Source organism: Plectropomus leopardus, chromosome 9, assembly GCF_008729295.1.
Source record: "Plectropomus leopardus isolate mb chromosome 9, YSFRI_Pleo_2.0, whole genome shotgun sequence".
NCBI lineage: Eukaryota > Metazoa > Chordata > Actinopteri > Perciformes > Serranidae > Plectropomus > Plectropomus leopardus.
Genome location: NC_056471.1, coordinates 18,799,548 through 18,815,785, shown reverse-complemented (window position 1 = coordinate 18,815,785; position 16,238 = coordinate 18,799,548). Strand labels below are relative to the sequence as shown.

Below are 16,238 nucleotides of genomic sequence, written 5' to 3'. Positions count from 1 at the left end.
CCTGTATCTAAGCATTTCATATATTTCTGCAAAGAAAATTAAATGAAATTGTTATTTCTAATGTTTAGATTAATATTTAAGATTTCAACTTTAAAATAATGTCTCTGCTAAACAGCCTCTACCTGCATTAATAAAAGAATGCATTTAACAACAACCAAAGTAGGAAAACCAAGGGAAAAGAAGACAAAAATCACACAAATATCAGGAAAGCATATCTCTGATGTAATACTCACAGGAAATATTCTGCCCAAAATGAATCATAACCACTTATTTTACACAAACTTCCTGCAGTTAGACATTTGGATTAACTGCATAGTTTACTCTTAAGCCATGACTATAATATGGGATACAAAGGTGTGGAACTGAGTCACGTTACTTGGACTAAAGTCAGACTTAAGTCACAAATTTGACTTTAGATTCAACTTGAGAAAATAATTTTAAAAAACTTTCAACTTGACTTGGATTTTAACATCAGTGCCTTTTGATTTAAAACACTTAATACCTTCCCACAAGCACAAAGAGTTGATGTTCAAAAATGATGTAGTGGTCAACAAAAAACTGAGTGCAATATGCTAAACAAGTGGGTCAAACCTCAGCACAACTTTTAACAACTTTTAATGTCGCACAAAGTAATAACAGGAACCCAGAATTAATATCAACACAGTTAGGAAGCTAAGACTTAGATAATGCCAACTTAACACCTAAGTAACTTTTTTAAAACTTGTTTCAGCAAATAATGTGAATTTTCAAAAAGCAATCATGATTTTTATAAATTTCATATCAGCATTACTTTTATTGAACAGTGCATTATAAGTTGATTATGACTCGTAATTTTAATGTTTAGGACTTGGAACTTGTCGGTCTTGATGTGGGACTTGTCTCATGACTGTCTAGACTTTAAAATGGACTTGGAATTTGAGTGCAAAGACTTGAGAATTACTTCTCACCTCTGATGGAATATCCATAAAACATGCCACATATTTAGGGGTTGCCGGTTTACTTAAAAGGGGTCCCTTAATGGTCACATATTGTACAAAGTAAGATTACCATGTCTTTTTAATATATAGGAGATATAGTGCTATATAAATATTATGAAAGTATAAAAAATAGTAATAACCTACAGAGAACTGAGAACACACAGTGTGAATAAAAAAATGCTGTTTTTCTGAACATTAAAGCATGTAAACATGATCTAGTACAAATCCCAAATACAGTGATGAACCTGAAAATCTGCATAATATGGGACTTTTAAGAAGAACGATTTAGAACCGCGGATTTACATTAAATTATATTTGTATTATTAACACAATATCAACACTTCATTTTTAAATATCACAGTTATTGTCAATACTGGTATAGTTCAACATCCCTGCCATGTATATGACTGTAATCAGTATATGAGTATTATCAAACTTACTACAAACCATATCTTAATCACATTCATTATAATTGCATTTGTACTTACATGATTTAAAACTGCTTGAGTTATAGTGTTGAATAAGATCAGCACACGTCTTTATTATGGGCAGTTAATTTGGGTCAATAGCACTGTGTGACACAACCAGCTGCAACGTCAATTAATTGTGTTTATGTAAGGGGAAGCGTTTTTATGATGAGACAGCCGTATGGTTATTTGGTCTGAGAGTGAAACTGTAATGAATGGTTTGCTTCACTTAGAGTGCTGATACAAACAGCAGCAAAATGAGGCTTCTTCTATCCCGGACTAAATTGAAATCACTTCAGCAACAGTTATTTTAAGCATCAACGTATTTTAAGTATGAAAAATGTTTATCAATTTTGTTTTTCTACACGGATTTCAAAATATGTGGTGTTTTATCACATTATTTATGGGTTACACTTGACGCCTTTTTTGATCGTGTTCCAGCAACTGCTTTTTACACACTCTCTCTCTCTCTCCCTCCTCGTGTGTCTATCTGTATCTGTCGCTCATGCTGCTGGGAATGTTAGTTGACAATGCCTGCACTCAACACACCCCAAATAAAGTGCATAGTGACAGAAACATTAACACAAGCCACTGAGTACCTCTGTGATTTTAGCGAGAGTATATCTGTCAGCAGGGCCTGGAGGAGTAAAAGGCATATATCTGAACTTTCAGCAGCTGGTGTTTGGGTGGAGGATTGTGACAGTCAACATCAAAACAGTAAAAGTAAAGCTGTGATTTATTGAATGTGCCGCTTGGGTCCGCTTTCATGTTTGCCAGTGATACATTATATGACTTTTCTCCTGCTTTCAAGAACATGGCGATGCGGATGAATTAAACATGTTAAGCAGGAACAGGTCTTTCTCTGAAAGCCTTACCCTTTTCATGATAACCCCTTTTTAGACATTCAGTGGACTTATCACAGCGTATAAATAGGACAGAATTCATTATTCAGGGGAGGTTTCGGTGAAAAATTAATAGTTGTCCCCGGAGGAGGGTCTGTGGCGCTCCGGAAAAGGAAAACCTTTAAAGTGTACAAGCACAGGGGGATCTGGTGAGAGCCTGCTCCTCATGTTAAAACCTTTACCATGCTGCACTACACACTGATATTGCAAATATAAGTTTGCACAGCACTAATGACTGTGACTAATACCGTATACAGACTGCATTCATGCCTAAGCTGTCCTCATAATATTTTGGAGATTGGAGAAGAAAAGGAAGCAGAAAAAGGGGGAATGCTTGAGTGTCTGCTGCTGACACTGACACCTCATATAGATTACACATTTTCAGGATTGCCTCGCAGGACAAAACACAGGGACTTGAGCTGTTGACATCTGAAGAGAGACTCCTTTTTTTTTTTTTTTGGTGTGACTACACTGAATGATTTCACTTCACTGTACAATAAACACACACCCTAGAAGAAAACACAACAGAAACTGTAGAGCAGGTTCTCCTCTCAGCTCTGTCATATAAGAGATTGCAATTTCCACCATGCCCAGATCACTCATGCACTGAAATCTTGCCGCCGCTGGTGCTGAGTGGTTTTCAGCCTGCCAGTTATCCATTGAAAGATGGGCTTCACGATGCCTTTGTATCCACTTCCTATCTTCCTGGCCATGGAGGCAATAACAGTAATGTATGGCAAAGGGAAAACAGAGCTAATCATCAATGACTGCAAGATATATAGCATATGCAGTGGCACCTTGTTTATTACCCTCTCTTCTCCTCCTGCTGAATCCATCGGCTACACAGACAGCCTGCCAGATCCGAGAGCTTCTTCAATGTTAATTTGATTCATTCTTGTTTTCCATAATAATTGGGGGCAATGGGTCAGTGTGATGAATTTGCTTGTTACATGACACAGGATGTAGCGCGGTGGTGGTTGCCGTACAGTTTGTCTCTCTAGTCTCTCCTCCATCAAGCGAAGCAAAGGCCTCATTTTTATTAGCTATTATCAGAAAACATCCAGTTGTCGCGGCAGCTCCAAACTCAACAGGTTCTTCTTCTTCTTCAAGGGCCTGCTTACGCTTCCAATCAGCTTTTAATTTGACAGCTAAGAGTGTCATAAGTGACATTTACATTTTTAGATCAAAGTCATTTCCTAAAAAAATCCCGATTGTTTAGATAGTATTCCTGCGGGAACAATTCAATCTTCTTGCAAATATCAAACAGCTCTGTCAGGTACTTAATCAGCCTATTTTCCTTTCTTTGTTAATCCCTCAAAAAAAACTTCCTTTTCATTCTGCGCTCTGTATTTTCATTTCCCAGACCTCACATTATCGACACAGTATGGAAATTTTCAGGCATTCATCCATGTGCAATGAATTTTAAGATGGATTCACATTTTTAATCTTATAAATATGCATTTATGTATTGCTTCTTTGTCAGTGACGGTGCACCTACGGTATATCCACAGCATCGTCCAGCGTTACAGACTCACAAAGAAGAGAACGAATGGCTTCTGTTGTATGTGATTTTAAATAAAGAGCTCTGTGTTGTGTGTGTGTGTGTGTGCGCGCGCACACACATCTACATGAACACGTCTTGTGTTTCTACCCCCCATAGAAACCCTGTGCCTCCTCCTCTGTGTGTCATTGTGGTGATGAGCGCTGATTGCAGATTGTTATGGTGTTTGCACCTCTCATCTATCTGGCCCACGCTGGGTATTTGGCCAGGCCTGATTGTGTTGATGGTGACACCGGCATCTTGTCCTCGGGTGGGGAGGCCCGATAGTAGTCCAGACATAATGAAGGAGATGTAATCAACCAATGTCGCACACTAAAAGTCAAGTGTCAAGGAGAAAAGCTGTTCCTGTGTTCTACCTTCCCAACTGTGCTCTCTGTTGATGGAAATCACACAGTTGTTGTTGTTGATGTAGGGCTTTTTTTCTGCTTTTTTGTAAACATTTTGTGCTGAAGCGATATAAAAAATTTGAGGGTTTATTCTTCCGCTCTGCCAACAAAGGTGACTTCAGCACGAAGGAATTAACATTAAATTAAGTCTATACATTGTGTTACTGTTGTATATTCTCAGAGGAGAAATGGGTCCGTCAACCTACAACATACTTTTAATCAATCGTAACAAAAAGAAAGAAGCAAGTGCTTGGCACTGGGTTGTTCAAGAGATCCTTTCTCTCTTTGTGCACTTTGTCCTCTCCCCGTGCTTTGTTATTTGTTTTGGTGTTCTAATCTCAGCCAAGTCAATAATATTCTTTGTTGTCTGAAATTGTGTGTCGGGAACAAAAAGGCCTCCTCCTTTTGTTGAAAGTACCTGTCTGTGACTTTTCACTCTCTCTCAGACTCCCAGATAAAGTAATCATTAGATGTTGTTTTCTGCCTGCAATTACTTTCAGTTACAATGGGTCAAACACTAGGAAAGCAAAAGGGGTCGAGAGAAGACAAGGCTAGATGGATTACAGGCGAGGAACTGTATAGGTCCCACAAGTGCTGATAAATACGTATGTGGCTCAGAGACTCACCGTGTTCAGCAGCATCTCAGTAAATGCATCAGAAGTAATTAGTCTAGAGTATATATGGACAACCTTGCTCCCCTCTTATCTGCGTCACATTGTCTCCTTTAAAAAAAGGCCATTCATTGCATCTGGCACTATTTGTCTTAAAAAGGATTTTTTTTTAAAAAAAGGAAGAGCAATGCCATTTCTTATATCTCACTTTGTATCACTGCTGCACAGAGTTGTTCGGAAATTTATGTTCCAGTGGAAAAATCCGCCATCATTCATAACTCATTATCATTCACCGGCATGCAGCTCTTAGAACATGTGATAGCTGATGAGAATGGTTATTAGATGAAGACAGGCTGTATTGAGATGTTCCTATTGTTTCATTCCACGTTTTATAATAAAATCTTGTTAATAAAATTCTACAGTAGCTGTCTACCCCAGCACGTCTCCTTATAGATCTTAATACATGTCAGCCTCTTACATGGCAACACTGACCTCTGCGGCACAGTTGATATCTGCTTTCCAAAGAGCACGCCAATTTTTATTGCTACAATGGAATATTTACTTCCTCCTCCACGCCCTTGTCAGCAGTGACAATGACGGCTCTTATTGCCTCCGCCAGGGATTATACTGTACCTCCTACTGATAAAAGTAAAGAAAACCAAATAGCATTTGAGTCTGACGTGCACAGGAAAGTTAATTTTCAGACTCATTGCCATAGAGACAGCTCTTTCTGGAGAAGTCACAGACCTTGTCTTTGAGCCTGATTATTCTTATTTCATAGTTAAAATAATGTATATGCAGCACTTCAAAGGGTTTCATACAGTTTTCATTCCTTCAGAATGCAGATTCTTAGGAGCTCTGCTGTATCTTGAATAGAATCTTGAGTTTAAGTCAGCTGTCTTGTTTTTTGTAACTGTGAAAGTGAGACATTAGTCTCTCCTTCAAATGATGATTGCCAGAGCTGTGATGAAAGTAATGGCATCTCTCTTTTCAGTGCAACACCAAGGGGTTTTAATAGCGCTATTATTATTAATGACCATCCATTTGCTTATCCAGATTGTACGTTTGGAGTGGGTATAAGGCCGAGCAAAGTGATAAAGTCTTGGTAATTACAAACCCAATTATTTCTACTGAGATTCTATTTGTTTGAAAAGAGTCTTCCATATTCTTGTGTTTCTGTCATTTGGTCTCCCTCCAGACACTAGACACGTGCCGCCTCTGTGTCCATTTTCCTTTTACTCTTGCTCTCATCACATCCCCTATCACACAAGAATACATAATATGATAATGATAACATTTTTGCACTCATAGCTGTAGTACTCCAGGAAGGTTCTTTTATTCTTGACAAAAGACAAGTTGTCCATTTATTATCTAATGCAGCTGAAAAGAAGCCTCTTTGCATTTTTCTTTTATTTCCTGGCACCATTAAACCTGTTGTAATTGACACGGAGAGGAGCAGAGCTGCAATTTATAATGCTTTGGGTGGTGAAAGGTTTATTTTCTTGGCATAGTTACATTCTGGAATGAACTTTTGCACTTTTGTGAATGTTGTGTGACTAGTAGAAAATACACTTTTTAGCTTTCTAGGTCTTTGCAGTGAATGTTGAAAGAAAACAACTATGTTGCATAGTGACAGCCCATGTATCAAAACATTACACAGTAAAATAAAAAAGAAAGAAAAACGTTCAGCCCAATAGATCACTGGTGAAAAAAATAAATAAAAATATTTCAACAGTGGGGACCATACTGCAGCCTTGTGCTATGTGTGGATCCCTTTCATTCATAATACAGCAAACAAGTGACAACAAAACAGAGAAAGCGAAGACAGTCATGACCATATATGCTTACACTGTGAAGGCTGCATGACGTAATAAAGTTTTTACTTGACGTGTGCTTGACGAATATATATATTACAGGCTAAAAGAATGAAAAGACTGCACCAATTAACACCATGGAATGAGGCAGAGGCCTAGTCCACCTTCTTGATGGCTGTTTGAGGAATTTAATGTCCTAGATGCATGCAATTATCCTTTTAATTAGCAATAATGAGTTTGTGCATGCTGAAATAATAAGATGAATCGTGATATGTGTGCAGACCTTAATGTGAAGCTCATCAAGATGTAACTAGCTCTGTCAGTAAATATCATCAACTGTCATGTTAAATATCTCATGCTATTGTACTGAAAAGCTGCCTAATATGCATCCTAACTGTGTGTGCCTGTCAAAACTTGTACTTGTGTTAGTCGATTCGATGGCCATTAGAGAAAAACTAAGTAAGATTGAAAGCATACCAGTATGATAAAAATATAATGCATTGAAAAATTATGCATTTGAGACATGTAGTTGATAAGATAGCACTTGTTCAACTTCATGGGATCAAGGATAAATCAAATCATTACATTACCTTGATGCCAAAATGTAACTAATTATTTTTATATTACCAACGGTGTACTGTAACCTCAGCATTAGCATGCAACAGCATGGGCCTGAATGTTTGAATTACTCCTCATTATTTTAGCATTACAACCAGCATTAATATCCAAAGCAGGAACAGCCAAACACAACAAATGCAGACAATATACACATATATTTACCTCTGTTTTAGAAGATTTTAATGAAGACACTAGTGTGCCGTGCATGGCAGTTAATTGTTTTAAATTAGTACATGAATTTGTTGTTTGGGATGGTTCGGTATCAGAGCTGCACTAAAAGGGACATTATAAACATCGATGAATCACCTCCATGCCAGTTGGTGTGAATATTAGAGAGTGTGTTTGAACAGGGGCTGGACACAATGTTAAACACAAGTACACTATAATGCAGCCTGATACAATAGATGTGCAATTTCTGAAGGAGGTTCTATAATTACATGTTAGGTTCAGAAGGACTTTTAGTAGGCTCATGATTACATACACATCTAGCTAACTGAACACAATTCAAATTAAAGCTGCAAGCAGTGATGAAAGGGTCCTCGCACAATAACTAAATCAGCCATTAATTTCTGTGAAAGTCGGATAATGTAAGCAGAGAGTTTGGACCCTGGAGTGAAATATTTCACATGATGTAGTATCCCCACTAGATGGCACAGGAGGGTACATAAATTCCACGTCATCTTGGTGTACATCATTTGAGGACCAAACCATGAAAATGTCATGCAAATTCACATTTAAACAAAAAAAAAAAAACAATTTGGAATGTTGAGTTTAAACCTTATCCAGGGCAGGTGAATTCAGTTGTCCAAAGCAAAGAGCTAGATTTAAGGTCAAACACAGGTGAAGTGTCAGATGCATTGGCTCAGTCTGTTAAAACACTTTCTCATAAACCATGAGAATACAAGTTTAAGTTCAATGGCACGTCAAAACTGTACAAAATGTCAGGAGGTTTAGCTCAGTGGGTCAATCAGGTGGTTGGTGTGCCTAAGATTGCTGGTTTGAGTCTTATCTGGGACACATGACTTTTGACTTTAAAAATAAATAAAATAAAATATCAGCTGATATATCTCTGCTCTGCTGATATAAATCATCAATGACGTACCTTGCAACGAACATTTAAAACAGTTAAAAAAACACACACCTGTCAGACGTCACTGCCAATTTTGAGCTCAACGGGAACATCAAAAACTTGTGACATGTCAGGAGGTTTAGCTCAGTGGGTAAAACAGGTGGTTGATGTGCATGAAGTTGCTGGTTCAAGTCTTATCTGGGATAGGTAAGTTTTGACTTTTATGGCAAAAATAAAGCTGATATATCTGTCTGCTCAGCTGATATAAGTCATCGATGACATACCTTGCAACAAACACTTAAAACAATTAAAAAACACACAATTGTCTCCTTGTCTCCTGAATTTCCATATACTGAATACTGAATTTTCCCTGCCAAGAACTTAGTTGATTATCTGCCTGACTCATATCTCGGTCAAGGTTTCGACAGACGTCATTGCCAATACTGAGCTAAAGGGAACGTCAAAAATGTGAAGTGTCAGGAGGTTTAGCTCAGTGGGTAAATCAGGCAGTTAGCATGCATGAGGTTGCTGGTTCAAGACTTATCCCAGACAGGTAAATTTTAATGACTGAGCTAAACCCAAAGCAAGCATAGAGCTAAAGGGAACATCAATAAAGTTGGGTTGAGAGACAGGAAAGACAGGCTAGAGATAGGAAGTTGGGGGAAAGACAAGAAGTTAGGTTAGGTTAGGTTAAGAGACAGGAAAGTCAGTCAAGTTACATGCAGTTGGGTTGTGAGACAGGAAGTTGAGGTGAGAAACAAGAAGTTGGGTTGTGAGACAGGAAGGTTAGTCAAGTTACAACAAGTTATGTTGAGAGACAGGAAGTTGAGTGAAAGTAGACGATTGAGATAGAGGATGAGAGTATAAATAAAATATTGGCTGTTGTGTCCTTCTGCTCTGCTGATATAAGGGTCATATGGTGTTGAAACGGAAAAATCAGCATCGGCAGTGACCTCTGTCGAAAACTCGACTGATATATGAGTCAGGCTGATATTCCTTGATTTCGACAGGCGCCTCTGCCGATACTGGTTTTACCTGTTTCGGGACAACTTCACCTGATTTATCGGCTAAAACAATAAATGAATCAACTTTATGTGCCTTAATTTGTTCTGCAATATCAAAATCAGTGTCTAAATTGCATCAGTCTATGCCAAATGATATTTTATGGCATAAATAAAATAAAATATTGGCTGATACATCTGTCTGCTAAGCTGAAATAAGGGTCATATGGTGTTGAAACGCAAACTTCAGCATGGGCAGTGCCATCTGTCGAAAACTTGCCTGATATATGAGTCAGGCCGATATTCCTTGATTTCGACAGACGCATCTGCCAATACTGGTTTTACCTGTTTCAGGACCACTTCACCGGATATATCAACCAAAACGATATATCACTCAACTTTATGTGCCTTAATTCGTTCTGCAATATCACAGTCAGTGTCTAAACTGCATAAATCTAAGCCAAATGATATTTTATAGCATAAATCAAATAAAATGTCGGCTGCTATATCTGTCTGCTAAGCTTATACAAGGGTCATATGGTGTTGAAACACAAAATTCAGTATCGGCAGTGACGTCTGTCGAAAAGTTGACTGATATATGTGTCAGGCCGATATTCCTTGATTTCGACAGACGCATCTGCCGATACTTGTTTTACCTGTTTCAGGACCACTTTACCGGATATATCGACCAAAACGATATATCACTCAACTTTATGTGCCTTAATTTGTTCTGCAATATCCCAATCAGAGTCTAAACTGCATTAATCTATGCCAAATGATATTTTATGGCATAAATAAAACAAACTATTGGCTGATATATCTTTCTGCTAAGCTGAAATAAGGGTTATATGGTGTTGAAAAGCAAAATTTAGTATAGGCAGTGACATCTGTCGAAAACTCAACTGATAGTCAGGCCGATAATCAACTAAGCTCTTGGGAATATTCAGTATTCAGTATATGAGAATTCAGGAGACAAGGAGACAGTTGGGTGTTTTTTAACTGTTTTAAGTATTTGTTGCAAGGCACGTCATCGATGAGGTACCGGACTTCCTTCGATTTAAGACTGCTCGCTGTTGTTCAAGACCTAAGGGATGTATCATCCCCTTCTGTCATCTTTCCAGACTTGTGCTAGGCTGTGCCACACTATGTTCCAGACTTTCCTGCCTTACTCCTCTGCCACTTTCCTGACTTTTCTATTCCAGTCCCTTACTTTCTACTTTCTAAACCTTTCTTATTCCCTTTTTCATCTCCTATACTCTCATCCTCTACCTCCATCTTCTACCTTCACTCAACTTCCTGTCTGTCAACACAACTTCCTGTCTCTCAACTTAACTTGTTGTAACTTGACTAATGTTCCTGTCTCTCAACCCAACTTCCTGTTTCTCACCTCAACTTCCTGTCTCTTGACTGTCCTTCCTGTCTCACAACCCAACTGCATGTAACTTGACTGACTTTCCTGTCTCTTAACCTAACCTTACCTACCTTCTTGTCTTTCCCCCAAATTCCTGTCTCTTGACTGTCTTTCCTGTCTCTCAACCGAACTGCATTTGACGTTCCCTTAAGCTCTATGCTTGCTTTGGATTTAGCTCAGTCTTCAAAATTTACCTGTCCGGGACAAGACTTGAACCAGCAATCTCATGCACGCTAACCACCTGATTTACCCACTGAGCTAAACCTCCTGACATTTTGTATGGTTTCGCTGGCGCAGGCTGGTAATCAACTAAGTTCTTGGCAGGGAAAACTCAGGATTCAGTATATGAAAATTCAGGAGACAAGGACACAATTATGTGTTTTTTAACTGTTTTAAATGTTCGTTGCAAGGTATGTCATTGATGACATATCAGCAGAGCAGAGATATATCAGCCGATATTTTATTTTATTCATGCCATAAAAGTAAAAAGTCACCTATCCCAGATAAGACTTGAACCAGCAATCTCAGACACACCAACACCTGATTAACCCACTGAGCTAAACCTCCTGACATTTTGTATGTTTTCGACGTTCACTTCAACTCAGTACTACGATTAGAACTGACCAATCATGTTTGAGTGTCAGCAAAATAGTCCATATGGAGGGATGGAAGCATTGGTCAAAATGCAATCTCAAAACCCATCAGCTATCATCTGACTAGATGTATCTTTTGATTAACTTTGACATTTATCTGCATTCAAATACAGAGACTGGAGACTGTGGAGACTTACAGTGGCCGAGCAGTGGAGGTTAGCTCCATTGGCGAAATGGCTAAGTTCCAGTTTAGTGCTCACCTAACTTACATATGGATAAATGATTTAATCTCGTGGCTTTTCTAGCATTTAAAATGTCAAATAGTCAAACAAGTTATTTTGCAGGGGGTTTGACGCTAAAAATTGGCTTCAGACTGCATTGCTGTTCCTGGGGCTTTGGTATACCCTCCATTACACCACTGGGAAGACAAAGTCTTGGCCCAGATTTTCACTGGCTACAGCAGAGTCAAACAGATAGCCAATGGATTCCATGATTAAATCCAAAACTTTTTTAGGGCCACTGAATTAGATTGAATTGCAAAATACTTAATATTACTATACATAAGTTATTGTATTTAACCTAATCTGTCCTGTTGAATGTGTCCAGTTGAATTCTAAGATGCAAGTACAAAAAACATTTTCAGGAATCCTATGCATACCATGCAGCATTCCCTTACCTCTCTTACACATGTCCAATGTGTAAACATGCTGTAATGTTTGACCACACGGATGGAAGGTCAGTTGAAGGTGGATGCAGCAGCAGTGTTCGATCTGTGGCCAGCAAAGGATGTGTTGATGTTGCAGAACAAGATTGCTTTAGGCTACCACTGGTATTGACCTTCCATATGACCATAAGATCAACTAGAAAACCTTGGACTGTGGCACTGTGGGATGTCTAGCAATTCAAAACAAGACCATGGATAATAGATTACCTTATGACGCAGCAGTCAAATTAGCCTGCAGGCTGTTTTGAATCAGAACATGAATTGAATGCCACTTAATTCCTGGAGGCAGCTGCAGTCAGTTAATCGGGGTGATTGCAGGTGAACTTGTATTAGATGTTCAGTCAAGGCTGCAGAGTAACTAAACAGTTATTGCAGTCTTGTTTCAACTACATCAGCACTGCTCAGTGAAGAGGAATCATCTCAAATGAGAACAGTAGGTCTGATCCAAGCCGTGCTGTCTATTACACCCAATTGTTTGCCATTATCCCCACTTGTCTGCCATTCAAATTTCCTTGAAGGGAACGTAGAAAAGAATGTTCTCGGCATCAGGGGATCAGTGGCGTCAGTGATGTGTGATTCCTCCCGAAAGCTCCGCGGGGTACAGTTGTTTCCCCTGAATACAAAAGACAGCGGCATCACAAGCAGGCTGCGGCATACCTCTAGCTGACGAAAGCAGCCAGAGCTGTCAGCGACATCACTCACACCGTGCTCCCACCCTCCCAAGCCCGCCACCGCCTATCCAAACTATCCCGCTGGAATAGAAAATAGTACAGGCCCATGTCTTTTATGGAAAGGCTGGATGTGAAATATTGCATACAGAATTTGGTGGCGCTGAAGGCTGTTGACACAGAACTGCTGTGAGTTCAAGCTGTGTGAAGCCACAGAACCACAGACTTTCTTTTCATTCGTAAAGTATGCTGCGTTAAAGACAGCTTCACCTCTGGCTGCACTGATCATTTAAAATTGACGAGGAGGGAGGAAATGTGGCATAGTTTTGAATGTGTATGTGCTTCTGTTAGGAACATTTGCGTTGTGTGCCAGGGTGTATGCTTGTGGAATAAGAAGTTAATGCTAATAGCATTACCTCATCAAAAATGACAGTACTCTGAAAAGGCATTACCAACAGCAGAAAATACTTGGAGAGAGATTGAGTCAGGGCACGGCCGAGACTTGGCTCGGCCCTATTGTGCTAGCTCAGAGAATGAGAAAGCAGCATCCATTTTTGCCTTAATGAAGTTAGTGACCCTCTGAAAGGTGACACATTTACCGCCCAGGGGATTTATACACTCCTGCTCCAAGGCTCCAGTTCAATATGGAGAGGACAGATTTGACTCCACGTGGGCACTCCAAATATATCCTCACAATTTATACCCGGCGATTCATTTTCAGACACTGCTCTCATAATTAAAGTTGACGCTGTGCTATTCAATCTGCAGTCGCACGGAAATACAAAAAAAAAGCAAAAAAAAAAAAAAAGAGTGCACTGGTCCATTATATAACAATCTAGATAGTTTTGAGAGACAGGACTGGTATCACTAACATAGAGTAATTAGAATATTCATTTTCATTTTGTTGAATGCCATAAAACAACAAACAAGGTGGCAAGAAGATTTGCAGATGTTTGCGGAATAGAATTACATCGGGCATGCAGAACTTGTGAGCGTGAAGGAAATAGTCGTCCCTGTGTACTGAGGTCTAAGGCTGCTTAATTATTTATAGCATCCTTACTTATGCAAATATACTAAATAATTTCTACATGACAGCTTGAAGCTGAGGCCTAGAGGAGCGATGTGATGTTTGAATGAGGACCCCTTTCTCCTTCACATGGCCTAGGAAACGTAACACTGCAGGCTCCTGGTTGCCTTGGTGCACACTGTTTTACATTCTAATTATCTGGCTTGACAGGCTTTATTGCTGAGGCTCAATGCTGAGGCCTCATCCCAGACTCATTCCACATGTGATGTCAGTGCCGGGATAATGAGATAAGATAGTTTGAGTGCCCAGTCGCCTGCTCATTCAGTTTTTTTCTTCCCCTCCATGCATGCAACCTCAGTGCTGCCACAATTAGCTATGTATATTAATTGCACCTAAATATGCTACAGATGCTCACAGGATCCTGGGAGATATAAATGAATTTTCTTATTTGACCAGATTTATTTTGGATTCTGAAAGATCATACGGGTTTAAGGGTGTGCCACATTGACAGTGATTAAAATAAACAATGCTTTGTTAAGATGTTCATTAAATATTTAACACAGTAAAGCCAATCCGAGACACAAACAGCGAGACATTTTTTTCTGACTCTAATTAAGCTACAGGGAATTCCTTGCATATTGTAGGTAAACAGACAGAGTCATGGGAATACCACTGGAAATTAAATGCTCTGCTGGTGTTTTTCTCATTACAAGATGAAATGAAACATTTATCACTGACTTTTATTTTATGGAAAGTTTGACATTTTGTTGGTCAGCCACTGATAAGGCGACAACTTTCTTCTATTTACATTATGATGCATGAGTTCATTCAGTGCTTTTACAGCAACAGCATAACATCGTCGCATTCCAGCTGCTCTCTCTGTAAGCTCTGACCTGTTGGATTAACTATGTTGTTTTCTTCTTCCTCCCCTTTTTTCACAGCCATTGAGGTGAACCTGCAAAAAGCCCTGGCTGAGGCCTCTGAGACCTGTACCCAGGAGTGTCTGATACTGGGCCACTCCGACAGCTGCTGGATGCCCCCGGCCCTGGCCCAGTTCCAGGGTTCTGGAAGCAACAGCCCCACCTCCACCCCTATCACCACCGCCATCGCCGGCACAATGCCCTCTTTTGGCTTCCAGCAGAGCTGCGCCCGGGGAGCCAAAGCTAACATGGTAAGCATGGGGGTCATGGATGGTCGCCATACCCTGGGCAGGTCCGTGCCCAAAAAGGATGAACTGGACAAAGGGATCAACCGACCGCAGTTCTACAACACCCTGGATAGACACTGCAGTAAGAAGGAGGACCCCGTCAAGGTCATCCCCCTGGCGAGCTTCTCCTCCCCCGGGCAGCAGACGCCCACTGGCGGAGGCAGCAGCTCGTTCTTACATGAGCACCAGTTGTAAGAGTAAAAGACAGATCTTCATCGCCCTGACATACATTTGACTCGATCCATAGACGGTTTGTTGTCAGTGACTTTATGATCAGTATGTATGCATGGAGGTATGCATATTTGAATGACTCTGTCCAGCTTCAGCTCAGTTTTACTAATGAAGACATCTGAGAATGGATTCGATCATGATGATGTTGTTTAGAAAATCGCGTGGGATCAATCTGACAACTAGAGCATTTGAAAGAAAATGTAAGTCTTAACACAGCAGGCCCATGTATAATACATAAAGGTAGTTCTATACCAAAGTAGTTCCATCACAGAAAAAAAACAAACAAACAACTTCTGCTTTCAGTTCAGTGATGTTTGCTTAGTGATAAGAAAGGCCAATGTACGCTTTAAAGCTCCTGGGGCCCAGCTTAGAGGAACTGTGTCCTAAAAGACCATTTCTTTGTGCAGAAACACTTGCAAATACTTTGTGTTGAGTGGGCTAAATCAGGCTAAATGTTAATTATGAGCTCTGGGTGGATGGTGTTTCTGTTTAAGTTCAAGTGAAGTATCGCTCTGTATAACACGCAGCACAAACTCCTTTGGTGGTGGAAGATGTTCCTTTTGTCTCGCCTGTTTCAGAAGTCTATTTTGGTCTGGGGACTGTGGAAGGATGGAAAAAAAGTCTACAAAGCATAACTAGGCCAATGGTAGACAACACCGGTAATCTTTTGCATTCTACATTTTCACTGTGGACCAGCACACAAAATCTAACAGAAAAAAAAAACAAAAAACTCCTGCACATACACACACATACCCAAGATGTTTTCCATATGGTGGTTGCTCCATCTCTGCCAACTCTATTAAGAAAATGTTCACTCTTTGCATTATCTCAGCAGCTTAGCCTTGAAAGGCACAGACAGATGCGCTTTGGAAACGTACCCTTTGTTTCCTTCCTTTTGTTTCTATTTCTCACATTTTGCTGCTCAGAAACACTCGCATAATAACAGCTATGGAGCCAATTATGAAATTCTC

General features: G+C 39.7%; 1 protein-coding gene across 1 annotated transcript in view; it reads left to right on the top strand.

Moving 5' to 3' along the window:
- pcdh11 (protocadherin 11) overlaps positions 1 to 15,231 on the top strand; it is a 148,197-nt gene extending 132,966 nt beyond the window's left edge. Inside the window, exon 7 of the mRNA XM_042493963.1 lies at positions 14,771 to 15,231. Coding sequence (XP_042349897.1) covers positions 14,771 to 15,231 — 461 coding nt within the window. The remainder of the gene's footprint in view (positions 1 to 14,770) is intronic.
- Positions 15,232 to 16,238: the final 1,007 nt, after the last annotated feature.